Raw genomic sequence first — 17,879 nt, forward strand, 5'->3', positions numbered from 1 at the left:
TTTTCAGGTCCTCCAAAAGAGGATGAAGATCAATCTTAAAACAAAAAATATTTTCCCTTGTACTAGACAGAATATAGTTTAAAATATCTGATGCACCCAATCTCACAATCTGTAAGTACTAGGAAGTGACCAGGGACAGGGTTTAAAAGGATCTTTCCTTAGAGCTAGGCAACACAGAGAACCATAGGAGATTTTTCCCCCCTGGAGTAAGCACTAGGAGATGAGGAAGAGCACTAGGTAAGACTCTCATGATTATTTTCATTCAGGAATAAAAACTGAGCAAAGTCAATATTTGTTCAGTAGAAGATCAAACATAATAGCTCTTACGGTTTCTGTGTAAGGAAATACACAGATCCTTGCAAACTCCTTTTTTGCTTTACTCAAACAATTCAAAGAAGGGAGTCTTACGCTTTTTACATTTACTGCATTCATTTGGCCTCCTGCACTGGTGCCCTGATTAACAGTAATCTGTTGTACAGTTAAGTGGACAGGAAAATGGAGGTGGGAGGAGAGATATTCAATCAGCAATGACTGACTGTAATAGCATTATGCACATGATGTATTTTGGATCCGATCCACTTTTTTTTTTTTAAATGCAATGCATTACCACATGATGCATTCTAGCCGTAAGAAACATGTACGTGAATAATGGCAAAACTCAAACATCGTTGGGTGTAGATGGGAAGTAACTTGATAGGAAGAAACTGCCAAACCACTTTGCTACTCCTATTGGAGACAGGAAACATTTGAAATAAAGAGGGGGGGGAGGGAGGAGAAAGACAGAAAAAGCTTCAACAGAGCAGAAGTCAATATTAAACAGCAATTCATGAAAGACCGACTACATTCCATGCATTACTTCTTAGCTTCCATTTATTAAAAAAGTCTAGTTCTCAAGAGAAACTACACACAACTCAAGTGTAATCTAAAGGCTAAGAAATCAGAAGGCCAAAAATCAACTAGCCAATAAATAAAGCCTCACAATTTAAATTAATCTTTTGATTTTGGGGGAATCTTACTCAATATATCTGAACAACTGGGGGTTGTCAAATGAGATCAAAAGTCATATCATATCCTACTATTACTCAAAAAGTCTCATGGAGGTTAAAGATATATTCAAATACTGGACAGAAATCTGGAAGGATACTAACATACTGAATGAGGTTGCCCACCACCCAAACACATTTCCAGCAGTAATTTATATCCTGTAGACCATCTCAAAAAATATGTAAACATCTCTTCATATTCCTCCATCTTATATCACTTGTCTTTCATATTATCCACAACTTTAGCTCTCTTGTCTTCAAAAAGTCTGTTTCTACAGATGGTTGCTAACAGGAAAAAAAAAAAGATATATACTGCAATTACCACATTTTGTATACCATCACATGCCTCCTACACCATTTTCAGGCTACCTGTTCTTTTTATCACCTAGTACTTACCTTAATTTTTAATATAAGCCTAGCAAGTATTCTGCTGAAAAGCTGGACAAACACAAGCAAATTCCATTAATTCATACCATGTACTCCTCAATGCCCTGAAGTTATCTCTACAGTTGTAAGCATAAGGCATAAAATCCAATACCTAGCTTCCAATAGTGTATAGCTATAGGAATCTAACACTGCAACTTATAACACCATAAACACCACTCACAGAAGAATGCAATTCTGATGACCAAAACTTTATAGTAGTAAAGTATTCTATTTCCAAAATTTGCAGGTATGTCAAATGTATAATAAAGAAAGCTTTAGACCTTTCAAGATCAGTCATGCCCAATAACAAAAGAAATGTGGTAGAAACATTACAGTGAAAAAAGGAAAGTTACACATGGTTGTCTGAACACAAAGCACAATGTGAACAATGAATGAATCCAAGGCCAGGTCCACACTGTGGGGGAGGTCAACTTAAAGTATGCAACTCCAATTAAACAAACAACATTGCTGAAGTCAATGTACAATAACTCTAGGTTGGTGCCATCTCCATATCAGATATCAACAACAGAAATGCTCCCATTAACGTCTCTTACTCCTTGTGACAATGAGTACCGGCACTGATGGAGGCGTCCTTAGCATTTGATTCACCAGGTCTGTACTAGACTTGCTAAATCAAACCCCATAATATTGATGGCAGAGCATTGTTTCTCCAGTACATGGAGACATGGCCTAAGTCAATGACTACACTTGGATCTGAGGGTATGTCTACAGTACCACCCTAGTTCGAACTAGGGTGGTTAATGTAGTCATACGGAGTTGCAAATGAAGCCCGGGATTTGAATTTCCCGGGCTTCGTTTCCATAAAGCCGGGCAGCGCCATTTTTAAATGTCCGCTAGCGCGGACTCCGTGCCGCGCGGCTACATGCGGCACGGACTAGGTAGTTCAGACTAGGCTTCCTAGTCCGAACTACCGTTACTCCTCGTTTCACAGTGTTTACGGTGTAACTTTCCTTTTTTCACTGTAATGTTTCTACCACATTTCTTTTGTTGTTGGGCATGACTGATCTTGAAAAGTCTAAAGCTTTCTTTATTGTACATTTGACATACCTGCACATTTTGGAAATAGAATACTTTACTACTATAAAGTTTTGGTCATCAGAATTGCGTTCTTCTGTGACTGGTGTTTACGTTTCATGAGGAGTAACGGTAGTTCGGACTAGGAAGCCTAGTCCGAACTACCTAGTCCCTGCCGTGTGCAGCCGCGCGGCACAGAGTCCGCACTAGCGGACATTTAAAAATAGCGCCTCCCGGCCTTATGCAAATGAAGCCCGGGAAATTCAAATCCCGGGCTTCATTTGCAACTCCGTATGACTACATTAACCACCCTAGTTCGAACTAGGGTGGTACTGTAGACATACCCTGAGAAAGTAGTTCCTTGTTTGAACAGGCATACTGAAGCTAGTGCGCTATAAACAGCACTATAGCTTCAGTAACTAGCTCAGGCTAGGTGCCCTATGTATCTATGAGGGCTGAGATGTGCTTGATTTGTTCCAGAGCTAGCCAAGGTTGAGCTGCAGCACCTCTAGGCCTGGACGTTCCTAGCCCCAGTATCTTTGGGCTTGCAGTGTCAGTTAAAGGAAAAAGAGCTCGAGCCTTGGTGCCTCTTTCACTGTAGAATTAAGCACTGGATCTGTGCAAATCTGTATTAAGGGCAGTGAACCAACGCCACTGTTCCTGATACTGGCAATGCAATACTACATTTAGTTCATTAGCACAAGTATTTCTACTCGAGCTGGGAATCACACTCTTTGCTCCATGTGTAGATGTAGTCTGTTTACTAATCAATGCAAAAAGAAATTCTATAGCAAGATATTCTATAGCAAGAAGTGATTCTTATGTGAAAAGTTAAGTGTCTTTCTTATGGGCAAAGATACTGCTTTTCAAATTGAGAGATCTGAATCTGTTCATCATTAATAATACTTCACAATGAGTAGTAGTACTACAATACTGCCTAGAGCCTTATTTTGTGGGTACTATGTGACCACATTAAGAGAAAATCCCAGACCTGAAAAGTTTATACTCAGACAAGATAGACAATGTGTGTACAAAAGGGATATAACATGAAGCTAGATGATTAGGAATGAACTAGAGACTCAGAGATGGACTTGTCACCTAGGAAATCCATGGATTATCTGAAAACAAAAATTGAACTCTGAAGTACCAGTCCAGTGCTTTAACTACAAGATCATTGTTGGTGCAGGCTGGAAAATGCCAAGGCTGAATGTTTTTCTAAATGTGCCCATTTCAAGCAAAGATTTTTGAAAGAAAGATTGTAAGGACTTGGGGAAGCATTTTGATAAAGCTTAAAATTGAATATTTAGACTTTGAGACCATAATATTTCAATTATCTCTGCTGAATGTCATTATTTTAAATGCACACCATACCATGCAAATCAGAACAAACATTTAAATTGACAAGAAATTATTTTTAAATACTTCCCCCCTCCCCACATTTTAAAAGAGAAGGAACACTCAGACTAGCACTATTCCTCTTGAAATGAAAAATCCAGTTTCTACTCATCTCTAATATGTATTTATGTTAAAGCATATTAGAGCAAAAGTAGTATACAGGCATATTCATCAGGCATTACAACTCTGAGTATGCAGAGATAAAAGGTATGCTTGCTGGGTTGAAGTATTTTATCACCGATCCAGTTACAGACTGTAGAAAGAGTAACTTTAAAAAATAATGTTATTTATGGGCCTCATTTTCCACAGTATCACATCTTGTGCAATCATTTGCTAAATTCTCAACTATAATAGACGTTACTATAATGGGAACCATAATGCTAACTTATTTAGCTCTAGTGTCAAGTAGCAAGAAATATTGAACAGAAGTGGCAAAACTCAGATTCGATCATGAACTGTACAATAACTCTAGAGCGGCAAAGAGAATCAGACTCCAAATATGAACATCCAAAGTAGCAATATAAACTATGAAAGACAAACACTCAAGCAGAGAACAGCTCACATACCACTTTTAATCAGAAGTACCTTGGCTTCAACAAAAATGTGCTGAAGTAAATTTCTGCATTCCCATAGCAGTTCTGCAAATAAATACCACAGTCATTTAAATCTAACACTGGAGTTAAGGAACAATCTCCCTTCTTCTAGTACAAGAGATTATGTAATAAATAGAAAAGCATGTCCAACAGAATAATAAAGTAAAAGCCTTCCTAAGAATACTGAGGAGTTATTTTCCCTCATGCAGGTGTAGCCTGCATGAAGCACAATATGGTTCTCACAAATTAAATGTATGCTTACTGAGTGGTGATGCCTGAAGCAAAGATCAACTGTCAAAAAAAAAAAAAACCAAGATATTTTGTCCCTCAAGATTTGGCAATTTACAATACATAAAAGGTATAATGTCTTTACATTAATAAATGTTAAGAGACTATATGCATAGAGATGGATAGATAAAAGCCCATGTATCTCGCATTTCATACAATTTTCTTGCATTACATAAAATTAAAATATTTCAGCAACTCTTAAATTAAACATGTCATTGCTACCATTTATCCAACAACATGTAAAGTGACAAATATGAGAAAGTATCACGAGTTTATACATTAAATACCATTTAAAAATAATCCAGTAAATTCATTTTAAATGAATACAAGTGAAATCCTGACCCCAGTGAAGTCAATGGCAAAATTTCTATTGACTTGGAAAGAGCATGATTTGAATTCTATATGAATTATGACAGAAAAAGTATAAGCATAACTAAAAATGTGTGCAATAACTACAATGTGTTACTTTACATTATCTATGTTTACTATACACATTTCTTGATAAAGAACAGTCAAAATTAAATGCATTGTACATGAAATATATTAATTCCTGAACTATGAGCCTGTATACAATTTCGTACTGGAGAACTATTATGAACCATCACAAGTTAAAATATACATCAGGCATTAAAACAGTTTATAGTGCAATATTTGCTTGCTGAGATGAAGTATTTTATCACTGGCCAAGTTAGATTGTAAAAACAGTGACTTTTAAAATTATTTTATTTATGGGCCTAATCTTCACAGCACTGTATCTTATGCAGTCATTTTCTCTTGTGAAAAGTGTATATAAAATACCTGCCACTCAGATTTAATAGTGTTTACACCCACTTTACTCTCACTTTGCACAGAGCCAACAAGTGCACAAAAGAGGATGATGGTAGAGAACCAGACATCAATCTTAAATGATGGGGAAAATTGTTAGCTGTTGAGAGATTTTCCCTTCAAAATATAGCCTGTCCCAACATAACTGTGTTGTATTTTCACAAAATTATGTATTTCCCATGCAGCATTAGCTAATGAATCTCAAAACAGAAAGGAATCATTAACAGAGAATGCCTAGGATTGTCACATTTCAAATTTACAGACCACTTTAGTCAAAGTTCAGGTAATTACAAGCTATATCTGCTAGATAACAAAAAATGATGTGAAAAACTAGTGAAGTATGGGAAATATGAACAGTGATTACAACCATAAATGCTTTTAAGTGCCAAGAATGTTTAACAGTGATGAAGGTTTAAAACATGATTTGGTTTTCAAGACAGATATTTTAAAATGATTACTGCAAAGCAAAGCTAGCCAATTAGATTGTGTAATATATGGGAATCAAGTCACAAAAAGTGTGTCAAATAAATTTGTTCTCAAAAGACAGCTGCCAAAGGAAGTGTCAGTATTGTTCTCCATTCTAGTCCTTTTACAAGAAATTCTCTCTTTATCCCTTATTGTGTATCTGATTATTTGTGTGTGTGTGTAGGAGGGTCTGCACCTTTCTATTTCTTTCCCAAGTTACAGAGAGTCAAGATTTACATAATATAGAACTTTACACACTTTATTAGCAAAAAGTTCGATACAACAAAGGAATACTATGCAACCACTATGCAAATTTACTGTGCAACCACTTCTAAAACATACTATTCATAAAGCTCAGTGTGACAGGGTGGACCAGGCCCCAAAAGCCCCTGCTGGAAGCTTTCAGCTTTGCCACATCCTGCTTCAGAAAGCCATAGAGAAGTCCTCAGGCAAGCTAGACTGGCTGCAGGAAGAACCCACCAATTAGGGGCCAGGAAGGCCTATAAGGAGAAGCTGCAGGACCAGCTCCAGAACAGTGTTTCTGGAGCCTTGAAGAGGGGTAGAAGGTAGGTGGATGGCTGATGGAGGGAGTAGCAGCACCATGGAGAGCTCCATGGGGAGAGAAATTGTGACTGAGCTAATGAGGTAAGGTAAGGGCAAGAAAGCAGTCTCCAGGAGAGAAGCACTGGAGGCACTACAGGTCTGACCTCCCAGGTCCAGCACACTTGGGACCTGAGCTGTCCAGAACCATGGAGTTTGCTGGACCGGGGGAGGTCAGTGCTTCACTCCCGAGCTCCTCTCCTTGTGGTGTTGCCACTGGCCCACCATGGCTCTCCACCCCACTGCCTGCCTACTTCCCCAGAGACTCCCAAGAAGGGACTGCTTCGCCAGCCCTGCTGCTGCAGGGTTTTCTCTCGGGTTCCCAGCTAGGGCCACTCAGCTGCTGCTAGCCCAGCTGCCACCAAAGGTTTCCCTGCCTGTGCACCCTGCCGCTAGGCCACCCCATTGTTGCATGGGATTCCGTGGGTTCTCCTGCCAGAGCTGCCTGCCTGCACCAGCCCCATTTTAACAGGGACAGGAGAAATTCCCCCCAGAGGCTGCCCAGTCATCTCAGCACCACTGCACCAGGGGAATTGAGATGGTCCCCTGTTAAGGATACACCCTGGAAAAGATTTTGAGTATTTTGCATACAGGTATGACTCTGACAGAGAGCTGAGTAACCAAAAAAGGCTGGCATACTGAGGGAATGCAGGCATATGCACTCGACTAACTGAGGGTGATCACGGGAGGTGCATGTCATCCTATTACACTCAGAAATAAGGGTTATATTCCTTATTTACATTTCTTCCCTCATGGTTAGAATTTAAGAATTCAGACTCAAGAAAACATTGTATGCCATCTTAAATTGTATATAAATTTATATAGGGAAATGTAAATTGATGCATTTTGATGTACAAGTGGGACCTGACCAGTCCTGAACCAGGGAATTTGCCAGACTAGAAAAGATTTGTTGTCACAGCCTCCAGTGCCAACTCTGCCAGTTGAATGCAGGGGGGAGAAGACTACCTCCAGCCCTTGCCAGGCTGCCTGTGGGCCTTCCTGCTGCTGCCCCAGCCAGACATCCTGCTGGGCTCCAGCAGCTTGCACTGCCAGGGGCTGGCTCTTGTCCTAGTCAGGTTGCCAGGGCTCCAGTCCCAGCCCTGTGGCAGCCAGAGGGCTCTAGCCCCACTTCCGTGGGCTGTCCAGGACTCTGGCCCCATGCTGCCATGTGTTGCTGGAGCTGCTGCCGACCCCAGTCCCGCTGCCATGGGCTGTCAAGAGTGCAGGCTTCTGCCCTGTGGCAGCCTGCAGGCTCTGGCCCCACTTCTACAGGCTGCTCAGGGCTCCTGCCCTGGCCCTGCACTGCCACAGACCCAATCCTGTGCTGTTGGGGGCTGCCCTAGTCTAGTCCCAGTGCCACAGGCTGTCAGGAACTGTCAGGGGCTGCTGCTGACTCCAGCCACACTACTGGGGGCTTCTGTCAGACCCAACCTCTGCCCTATCCTGCTGCTTCTCCCTGGCCCCTTCAGGACTGCTCTCTTGTCACTAGGAACTAGGGTTCTCTGATCAAGGAACATCCCAGATCACCATGTTGCCAGACCAGAGAATTCCAGTTTTGGGAAGTGCACCCTGTACTAAAAGAGCAAAAATGTTTTATGATTCTGTAAACTTGCATTTCACATTCTAAACACAAATATAAGTCACCATTTCACAATACATTCAGGAAATAATTCTGCCATCCTCTTACCTTTTGCATTGCCATTCCTTTTTCTACCAGTCTCTAATCACAACTCAGGCTTTGCATCCACTTTTGCATTGTAACCCTAAAAATCTGTTTTCATAATTGTCTTGCCCACCAATACATCTAATTATTCTGCTTCATGAAGCTCTTTTCCTAACATCCCATACAAGGTTTTACAAATTATGCTACCCACAGTAAATTGCTTCCTTTTTCTCCTTTATCTTCTTCCCCTTCAAATGAGGATCTGAAGTGCTTGAAAATGACTTTGATTAGTCCCTAACCATTCAGCCTGACTTTCTTCCTGTTTACCTGATCTCTCCCCCCACATACTAAAAAGACTTCTAATCCTATTTCTCCCCTTCTGTCCTTTCAACCTTGAGTACACATTTTAGTACGTATTACTTCAATTTCCTCTCTGCTAGTATCTACCTTGGTGTATTTTAACATACGTTCTATCCTCACAACAACCACCAATTAAGCAACTCACAATTGGTTTCTTTTCTCCAATATACCCTTCCTTGATCACTATATCCTCCAGGAAACACAGTCCTCTTCAGATTTTCCCACTTAAGAATACCCCTTCAGCACATCATCTATCAGCTCCTTCCTTTACAAGTTCCATTTTAAATCATCTACAACCTCTCATCATATTAAACTGAATGAAGAACTACATAATTTCAACTCGAGATTTGGTACTAGGGGAAAGGAGTAGGGTGTTAACTCAGTATAATATACATTTACAGTAAATGCAGATCACAATGTTAACGTTCAGTTAGCAAAGTGTCTTACTAATTTATATTAAAGGTGTATAAAGATTATACTAGATTCTAGACACATGGACAATGTGAGTACACATTCAACACCAGTATGGGAGAAATCTGGACAAATAAGAGATAGCTATTATAACTGTAGGACTGAGCTCGTAAAGAGGAACAGTACTGTTAGCTAGAAACAAGAAGGCCAAGTAGAAGCTTTTAAGAGCAATAGCAACATGCACTGTAGTACAAAGTGGCTGAACAAGACAGACATTCATCCAAGGGTTCTAAAAGAACTCAATTGGGAAATTGCTGAGCTATTATCTGTGGTTTGTAACCTATCCTTTAAATCGGCTTCCGTACCTAATGACTGGAAGGTAGCCAACGTGACACCAATATTTAAAAAGGGCTCTAGAGGCGATCCTGGCAATTACAGACTGGTAAGTCTAACTTCAGTATTGGGCAAATTAGTCAAAACAATAATAAAGAATAAAATTGTGAGGCATGTAGAAGAACATAATTTGTTGGACAAAAGTCAACATTGTTTCTGTAAAGGGGAATCCTGTCTTACTAATCTATTAGAGTTCTTTGAAGGGGTTAAACTTGCAGACAAGGGGGATCTAGAAGATATAGTATACTTAGATTTTCAGAAAACCTTTGACAAGGTCCCTCACCAAAGGCTCTTGTGTAAATTACATGGCCATGGGATAAGAGGGAAGGTCCTTTCTTGGATTGAGAACTGGTTAAGAAAGGGAACAAAGGGTAGGAATAAATGGTAAATTTTCAGAATGGAGAGGGGTAACTAGTGGTGTCCCCCAAGGGTCAGTCCTGGGACCAATCCTTTAAACTTATTCATAAATGATCTGGAGAAAGGGGTAAGCAGTGATGCGGATGATACCAAACTGTTTAGGATAGTCAAGACAGAAGCAGACTGTGAGGGACTCCAAGAAGATCTCACCAAACTGAGTGATTGGGCAACAAAATGGCAAATGAAATTTAATGTGGATAAATGTAAAATAATGCACATCGGGAAAAATTACCCCAACTATACGTAAAGTATGATGGGGGCTAATTTGGCTACGACAAATAAGGAAAGAGATCTTGGAGTTATCGTGGACAGTTCTCTGAAAACTTCCACACAGTGTGCAGCGGCGGTCAAAAAGGCAAATAGGATGCTAGGAATTATTAAGAAAGGGATAGAAAATAAGACCCAGAATATCTTACTGCCCCTGTAGAAAACTATGGTACGCCCACATCTTGAATACTGTGTACAGATGTGGTCTCCTCATCTCAAAAAAGATATTTTGGCCTTGGAAAGGGTTCAGAAAAGGGCAACTAAAATGATTAGGGGTTTGGAACGGGTCCCATGAGGAGAGGTTAAAGCGACTGGGACTTTTCAGTTTAGAAAAGAGGAGACTGAGGGGGGATATGATAGAGGTATATAAAATCATGAGTGGTGTGGAGAGGGCCGATAAAGAAAAGTTATTTATTAGTTCCCTAAATAGAAGAACTAGAGGACACCAAATGAAATTAATGGGTAGCAGGTTTAAAACTAATAAAAGAAAGTTCTTCACACAGCGTGTAGTCAACCTGTGGAACTCCTTGCCAGAGGAGGCTGTGAAGGCTAGGACTATAATAGAGAGTTTAAAGAGAAGCTAGATAATTTCATGGAGGTTAGGTCCATAAAAGGCTATTAGCCAGGGGATAAAATAGTGTCCTTGGCCTCTTTTTGTCAGAGGCTGGATAGGGATGGCAGGAGACAAATCGCTTGATCATTGTCTTCAGTCCACCCTCTCTGGGGCACCTGGTGCTGGCCACTGTTGGCAGACAGGATACTGGGCTAGATGGACCTTTGGTCTGACCCAGTACAGCTGTTCTTATGTTATGTACTACTCATTTGGATCCTGCCACTTGCCATCTCTGAGGTAAAATGACAACGCACACATTATTGAAAATGTTTCTCAATGTCCACTTCATTTTGAGTTGCTATTGTTTATCTATCAGGTACAAAACTAATTTAAATCTAGAGGGACATGGTTAAGTGTTTTAAGTCACCTTGCATGTGGTGTAGCAGCTGTTCTACAAGTGTTGAAAGATTAGTTGCCATGTTAGTATTTTACTAAGACACAGAAGCATCCTAAAAAACATATTTACAGTATGAAACATGGTTAAAGTAATGAGATGCTACATTAACATTTTCTTCCTTTTCTTATCCTGGGAAGGTCAAGACTTTGAAAAAAAAAGCCTAGAGGTCAACTGCTAAATCTCTGTTTAGGGGTCTAAGTAATTTTCACATTTCACTGATTTCCAAGGGACAATTGGATGCTCAGCACTTCCGAAAATGACACCACTCATTTAAATACTGAAATAAGTAATTGAATTTGTTCCTAAACTTCATTTATTCTCTCAGATTTGGGCCTATAGTCCTTAACCATAGTCCCTACATAGGGATATCTTCCAAAAGGAAAATAGACAAATTTACTGTATTACCCTCTACTTTCCCTCAGCTTCTCTTTTTCCTACAATTTTCTCCCAATTAGATCCAGTATTTTCTTTTCTTCTCTAGTCCCTCAATATGCCCTCGTAACCCCATTCTATCTTTGATGGATAGGAGTGCTGGCTAGCATTCTGTGACTAAAGAGTTAAACTCAGATAGCAAGAGGAAGTTGGCAGGAAGCCTATAGAACCAATGGGATCCAGTGCTGAAATCTGAATTGTAAAGCTATCGCTGTCTGCTGCTTTTCCTTCATGTAAGTTTTAAGCCAGGAACTGGGGAAGCAAGATGGTTTAAATCCATGTGCACCCCTGGCCCGCATTCATTGTATCTAAGCTGCTGCCCAGAGAGACTGTTTCCCTGTATTTTCTTTGTTTTCCTTAGTTGCTCTGTAATACAGGTAGTCCCCGGGTTACGTACAAGATAAGGACTATAGGTTTGTTCTTAAGTTGAATTTGTATGTAAGTTGGAACTGGCTTCAGATTCAGCCACTGCTGCTGAAACTGACCAGGGGCTGACTACAGGAAGCTGGAGGCAGAATTGCTCTGCCCCCAGCTTCCTGGAATCAGCCACTGATGAGTTTCAACAGCAGCTGAATCTCGAGCCTGGGACAGAACAGCTGGGCTGCCAGGTAGGTCCAAGCAGGACCAACCCGGAAGCACCCCAGCTGCTCTATCCCAGGGTCCACAACAAAAGCCTGGTCTGCTGGGGAGGGGCGCATTAGCTGCGCTCCCCTTCCCCCCCCCCCCCAGCAGACCAGGGACACGGGGAGCAAAGCCGCAGCAGGGTGCTGCGCCTCTGAGACTTTGCTCTGGCAAAGCCTCAGAGGCACAAGACCCCGCTGCCACTGCGGCTTTGCTCCCGGTGCCTCTGGTCTGCTGGATACGGTCCCCAGCAGACCAGGGGCACCCGGAGCAGCTTTTCTCGCCCCGGAGGTCGAGGTGGCAGGACTGCTGCGCTCTGGGTGGTCCCGCTGCCTGCGAGGTCCGGGGCGAGAAAGCCCCGTTCGTAAGTGCGGATCCGACGTAAGTCGGGGACTACCTGTACTTAACAACCAAATATGCTTTATTAGTATAACTTTGTTTTGTTAATAAAAATCACCTGTTTCAAGGATGATTACTTGATTCTTGTATCCTGGGAAGTAGCAGGAAGTCTGTGTACGCATGCCTAAGACTGAGAGGTCAGCTATCAGAGACTGCCATTTGTTGTTGTTGTCCCCCTCCCCCCCCAAACTCTCTTGAGGTAAAAGACCTTGGGGTACTCCTCTGGAAGAAGTTCAAGTGATTCTTCCTGGGTTTCAGAAGAAGGAATTTTCGTACTTAGTAGTGGTGGCCTCTCTCCCAAGGTCAGGGAATCTGTAAGCTTGGCAAGTTTTTAAGCAGAAGCCTATAGAGGCAAGGTATTTAAGGTTGCCTGCGGGCTCCCACCTTCTGTACTCGGAGTGCCAGATTAGGGAACACCCACTTTCATTTCTTCCTTCATTTTTCTCTTTAACCCTCTCACTCTTTCCCCTCAAAATAAAGTGTAGTCCACAGTATATAGTTTCAATTAAACCAAGGTAATTGCTGGGTCTTTGCCCATGAAAGCTTATGCTCCAACACTTCAGTTAGTCTATAAGATGCCACAGGACTCTTCGCCGCTTTTGCGGATTCAGACTAACACAGCTACCCCTCTGATACTTGACACCAAGGTAAAGTAGATGTCAGCCTACTGTCTACAGTAAAAGTAACCAGATTTATATGCGTGTAAAGAGACGATCATCTCTTTTCATGTGTACAATACAGAATCATACAAATTTCTTTCTAGTTGCTAGTGAAGACATGATTTCCATTAGCACTGCTAGCTGTGTAAAAAGTTTATATGATAATAGGGAAAAAAGAGCGATATGAACTAAGCCACCTAAGAGATGAGATACATTGTTTTATGGAATTGATGCCTGACACTCAAAAGAGATCCTTTTGTAACCCTTTGAGCATTGAGGGAGAAGGGGACTTTTCTGGAGACCTCTCCCATTTGTTTAAGCAGATAATTCAGACAACGGATTTGTTAACATAACTGGAATTTCAAAACAAATATATGAGTTTTGGTAGCAGTCAATAACAATATAAAAAAAAAGCAAAATACCCTGAGTTCCATTATTAATACTATAAATCTCAAAGAGCAGAGCTAAATGTTACAGCTTATGATTGTTCAAGGCAGAAGTACCATTTGTTTTAAAATTTCCATTTAAATTTTCAAACAAAATTCTTCCAGTGTTTGCATTCTACAAGTAGGAAAGAAACTAAATATGACCAAAAGCTAACAAATTAAACTAAATGTTTTTAGTGTTCTTAACCAAAAGGCAGACAAATGATATTATAAATAAGAATGTGAAATTTAATTTGAATAATTTAAATTGTTAATTTGATGTTGGTTTTAGTGTTTTTAACCTTCTACCTCTCCCAACACTATCCCCCAGTCTTTAATGAGTTTAACAGCTATTTCTTTGACCTTTTAAATTGACATTCAGTTTACACACAAGTGCAAACTGTGATCATTTCTTTGTTTGTGGGTTAGCATTACTTTCAATTGAACAAACAACATATACCATTCAATTCCATTATTCACACAACTAGGTCTAGTCCCGTGTTTCTCAACTTTTTTTTATAAAGTATCCCTTTCTCAAAAGAAAAAAATAAGTACCCCCAGTACCTACAGTTTTCAGACAATTTTTTCCCTACCATTGCAACACATTTGTTTAAACTACTTAATCATAGCTGGGCAGGTGATGACATTTTTGGGTGTAAAAAGTACAAAAATAATAAAGTGCTGTAAAACTTAAAACAAATTCTTTTTTCTCCAAATTTCAGTTGTGTTTATGTACCCCCCAGACTTCTGTCAAGTACCCCTAAGGCTACTGGTACCACTGGGTTGAGAAACACTGGTCTAGTCAATTTCACAGTGGATCTCATGAACTAGGTCACACAAACAGTATAAAGCCAGCCACACATTCCTATTTTTGAAGTGTTTTAATGGGGGGCAGAAGAGGGAGGGATAAACCATATAAAGCCACACCCATTGAGTTTAAATTATTTATTTAAAAAACTACAGTTAGGGCCAAGTTCAACTGGACAGGACTTCTTTTCAGGCCAACACAGGGTGAAATGAGATCTCTCAAGATACAACCTCAACCGTGCAAAATCAAAGGTATCTAACGTGCTATTGTAACTCGTCCAGAGCTGTGTCAGTGACTGATGTATTCACAGTGAACACGAGGAGAGCCCCTTTTGCCAGCACATGAGCAGGTGCGTTGCTATGGCTAGAATGAGAGCTGTGGAGCGGCAGGGAGCCAGTCAGGCAATGGACAGCGGGCCTGGTGTCAGGGAAAAGTGGGCAGCGGGTGGGTGGCCACGCAGGTGTTTCAGGGCTGCCGGCACAAGTGGCGCTGGGGCAGGGACCCCGGGGCTGGGGCGGCGGCGCGGCTGACGGGGCCCAGAGTTGAGGAGGGACAGAGCCGCCCACCCTGCAAGCCCAGCAGAGTCCGGGGGCAGGCGCGGGGCAGCGGGAACAAGCCCCCCCCCCCTCAGTCCTCTACCCCCGCCTGGGCCGCGCCTGGGCGCGGGGAACCCCAGCCTGCTCCCCACCCGGGCCGGGGCTCGCCGGAGAGCAGCGAACGGTTCTACCTCCTTCTTCTTCTGTCCGCCCCCGAGCTGCACGCAGAGCAGCAGCAGCGCCAAGAGCAGGCAACTCCCGGCCGGCAGGTGCAGCAGCCACCGCGATGCCCTGGTGCCCAGCGCCATGTTCCCTCCCCCTTCGGGCGCACCTGCCGCACCGTTATCCACCTCTTCCCCACTGATTGGACGCGGCCTCGGCAAATCACAAGCAACCGGCAGCACAAAGGCTGTTGGGAAATGTAGTTCTGTCTCCCCCTGGCCCTTCCCGGCTTGGGACGCGCCCCAGGCGCTCAGGGGCGTTACACACGCTCCCAAAGGCTGCACTGAAATAGGGCCCGATCTGGCCAAATGACGTTCATTGAGCAAACAGGGCTCCTGTCAGAAGCAGCAGAGGATGATGCTTAATACATGTGTGCTGGAATAAAATGCATAGAGGGGAATTGAGAGCCATAAAACAAAACTCTACACTAATCATAGCCGCGTCTCGATTTTTTTCATAGCTCTGTTTATAACAGACTGAAAGTTGCCACGTACCATCTAGTTCCACATTATGCTGAAATTTGAATACAATCAGGAGACAAGCAAGCAATTACTTCTCTGTAGTTATCTCTATAATAGTTCTGCCATATTCAACCTACAGGCACAGGAAGTTAAGGTGCATCGGGTGCTGAAGTGCCTGCCAGTTTTGTGCTCAGTATCTCCAGAGCTGTCCCCATCCTGGGGTCCCATCTGCCAGCCCATACCAAGGGCCCTACTGCCACCCAGTGTCCCAGATGCTGGCCCCATGCCTGGGGTACTGGTCACCAGTCCCAGGATCCAGCCACTGGGATGGCCCCTCACTCATTGTCCCAGTCACTGTGTGATCCTTGCTACAGACCTTAGGGCTCTTCTCCTGGCCCCATCTAGGGCTCTGCATCTGCTGGGGTGGTGAGGAACACAGACATGTAAAGGGAAAGGGGAGACCCAGCTCAGCACATATGAGGTTGGTTGTGCCAAGAAATGGATTGGGATGTGCTTGGAATTGGATTGTGTCTCATAAAAGAGACAGAATCACCTAGCAGCTGAAAGGGTCTTGCTCGAGGCAGCCCTCCTACCGCCATCCAGAACTGTCTCAACTGTGAGCCACCCAACCTCCAAGAGCCCTTTGAGGGCTGAAGCTCCTCCTTTGAATTCGTATGGGAACATTGCTGGCAGTTCCTCCTTATCAGGATGTGTCATAATCATGAGGGTTGGCCAGCAGCTGGGGACTAAGGGGTTAACTATGTCTCCTGTCCCTAGCCAGGTATCTGGTCAGACAATAACAATGCACGTAGGGATTTCAAACTGGGTCAAAGGAATTTTTAACTTTTCTTTCCTTTGTCTGAGTCAGAGAGGTTTCTTCCAGGTAACAGGAGGATGCGAGGCCATCTCTCTCACCAAGAAAAGTCTTCTCACGATATGTAAGTAGGGAAAAGTTTAGCTAGCCCATCAGATTTTCTTGTTTGGGAATCTGGAATTGAGGTCTGTGCTGTTAAAAATGTTTTTTCTTTCTTTAAAAGTGTTTTCCTTTTGTAACTAAAGTCCTGAGCCCAGAGGGTTCCCCTACGTATCTAGATTAATTGGTGGCTCTTTTCCATCTAGTCACTATGCTTGCAACTGTATTTTTGCTATGATAATAAAAGTTTGTTTTCTTTTTCTTATTAACTGGTATTGGCTCTTTTTTGTGTCCTTGGAAGTCTGGCTGGCTGGCTGGCTGACTAGGAGTCAGCTACCATAGACTGCAGCTTGTTTTCTCTTTTCTTTTTAAGCTCTTTGGGGAAAAGAGCTTGGAGTTCCCCTGGGATTGGTTTCAAGTGTTCAAAAGCACTTGATGGTGGCAGCAGATAGTCCCCAAAGTCCGGGTATTAGGATTTCTGGAGGAAGTTTTGTATCAAAGCCTGTAGAGACAAGGTTTTGGGGTGTTCTTGCAGGCCCCCACGTCTACATTTGTCGTTCCAGAGTGGGGAACAGGGTGTGAGGTGCTGCATTCCTCCCTCTGACTGAAGCGTGCAGGGGGCAGATGAATCTGGACTTGTCCCAGTTGGTGGACATGCACCTGTCCCTTGTCTGTGCCCACTGAAGCTGCAGCAGCCATGGAGAGATGCTTCTCACCTGTCTCCAAGCTGCTGCCATAAAAGACAGCTGGGTTACTCATTCTTCCTGGGGCAGCCTGCATACTAAATCCCTCATCCCCAGCCTCCTCCCAGAGCAATGATTTAAATGAAACATTTTATTTAAAAAGAAAATTGAGTAAAGGACCTGAGCAACCCCAGGTAAATCTTCTAGTATTTACATATTTGTTCTTCACTCATATTTGGTACTATTGTGTTTGTAGGAGAAAGGGCTATGGAATGACATAAAACCCCACCCATTTCCAATGGTATGGTATCGAATTTTGCACTGAGCAGGGATCTGTAGGGAAGTGGGAAGCAAGTCCCCCCATCATGCTGTAGAGCAGGGGTTCCCAACCTGGGGTACTCGTACCCCCAGGGGGTATGAGAAGCTTGTCAAAGGGGTATGGGGAACATTTGGTAAATAACTAGATTATCCTAATTGAAATATTCCAAAAGTAGTAGTGTTAGTGAAAAAAGTTGTGGATTCTAGAGTC

At 42.4% G+C, this 17,879-nt stretch overlaps 1 protein-coding gene across 4 annotated transcripts in view; it reads right to left on the reverse strand.

The window, feature by feature from the left end:
- TUSC3 (tumor suppressor candidate 3) overlaps positions 1 to 15,420 on the reverse strand; it is a 260,616-nt gene extending 245,196 nt beyond the window's left edge. For all 4 annotated transcript variants that reach the window (XM_075930369.1, XM_075930371.1, XM_075930373.1 and 1 more), the window contains exon 1: positions 15,263 to 15,420. In XM_075930369.1, coding sequence (XP_075786484.1) covers positions 15,263 to 15,379 — 117 coding nt within the window. In that variant the 5' untranslated portion in view covers positions 15,380 to 15,420. The remainder of the gene's footprint in view (positions 1 to 15,262) is intronic.
- Positions 15,421 to 17,879: the final 2,459 nt, after the last annotated feature.

Source organism: Pelodiscus sinensis, chromosome 5 (assembly GCF_049634645.1).
Source record: "Pelodiscus sinensis isolate JC-2024 chromosome 5, ASM4963464v1, whole genome shotgun sequence".
Taxonomy (NCBI): Eukaryota; Metazoa; Chordata; order Testudines; family Trionychidae; genus Pelodiscus; species Pelodiscus sinensis.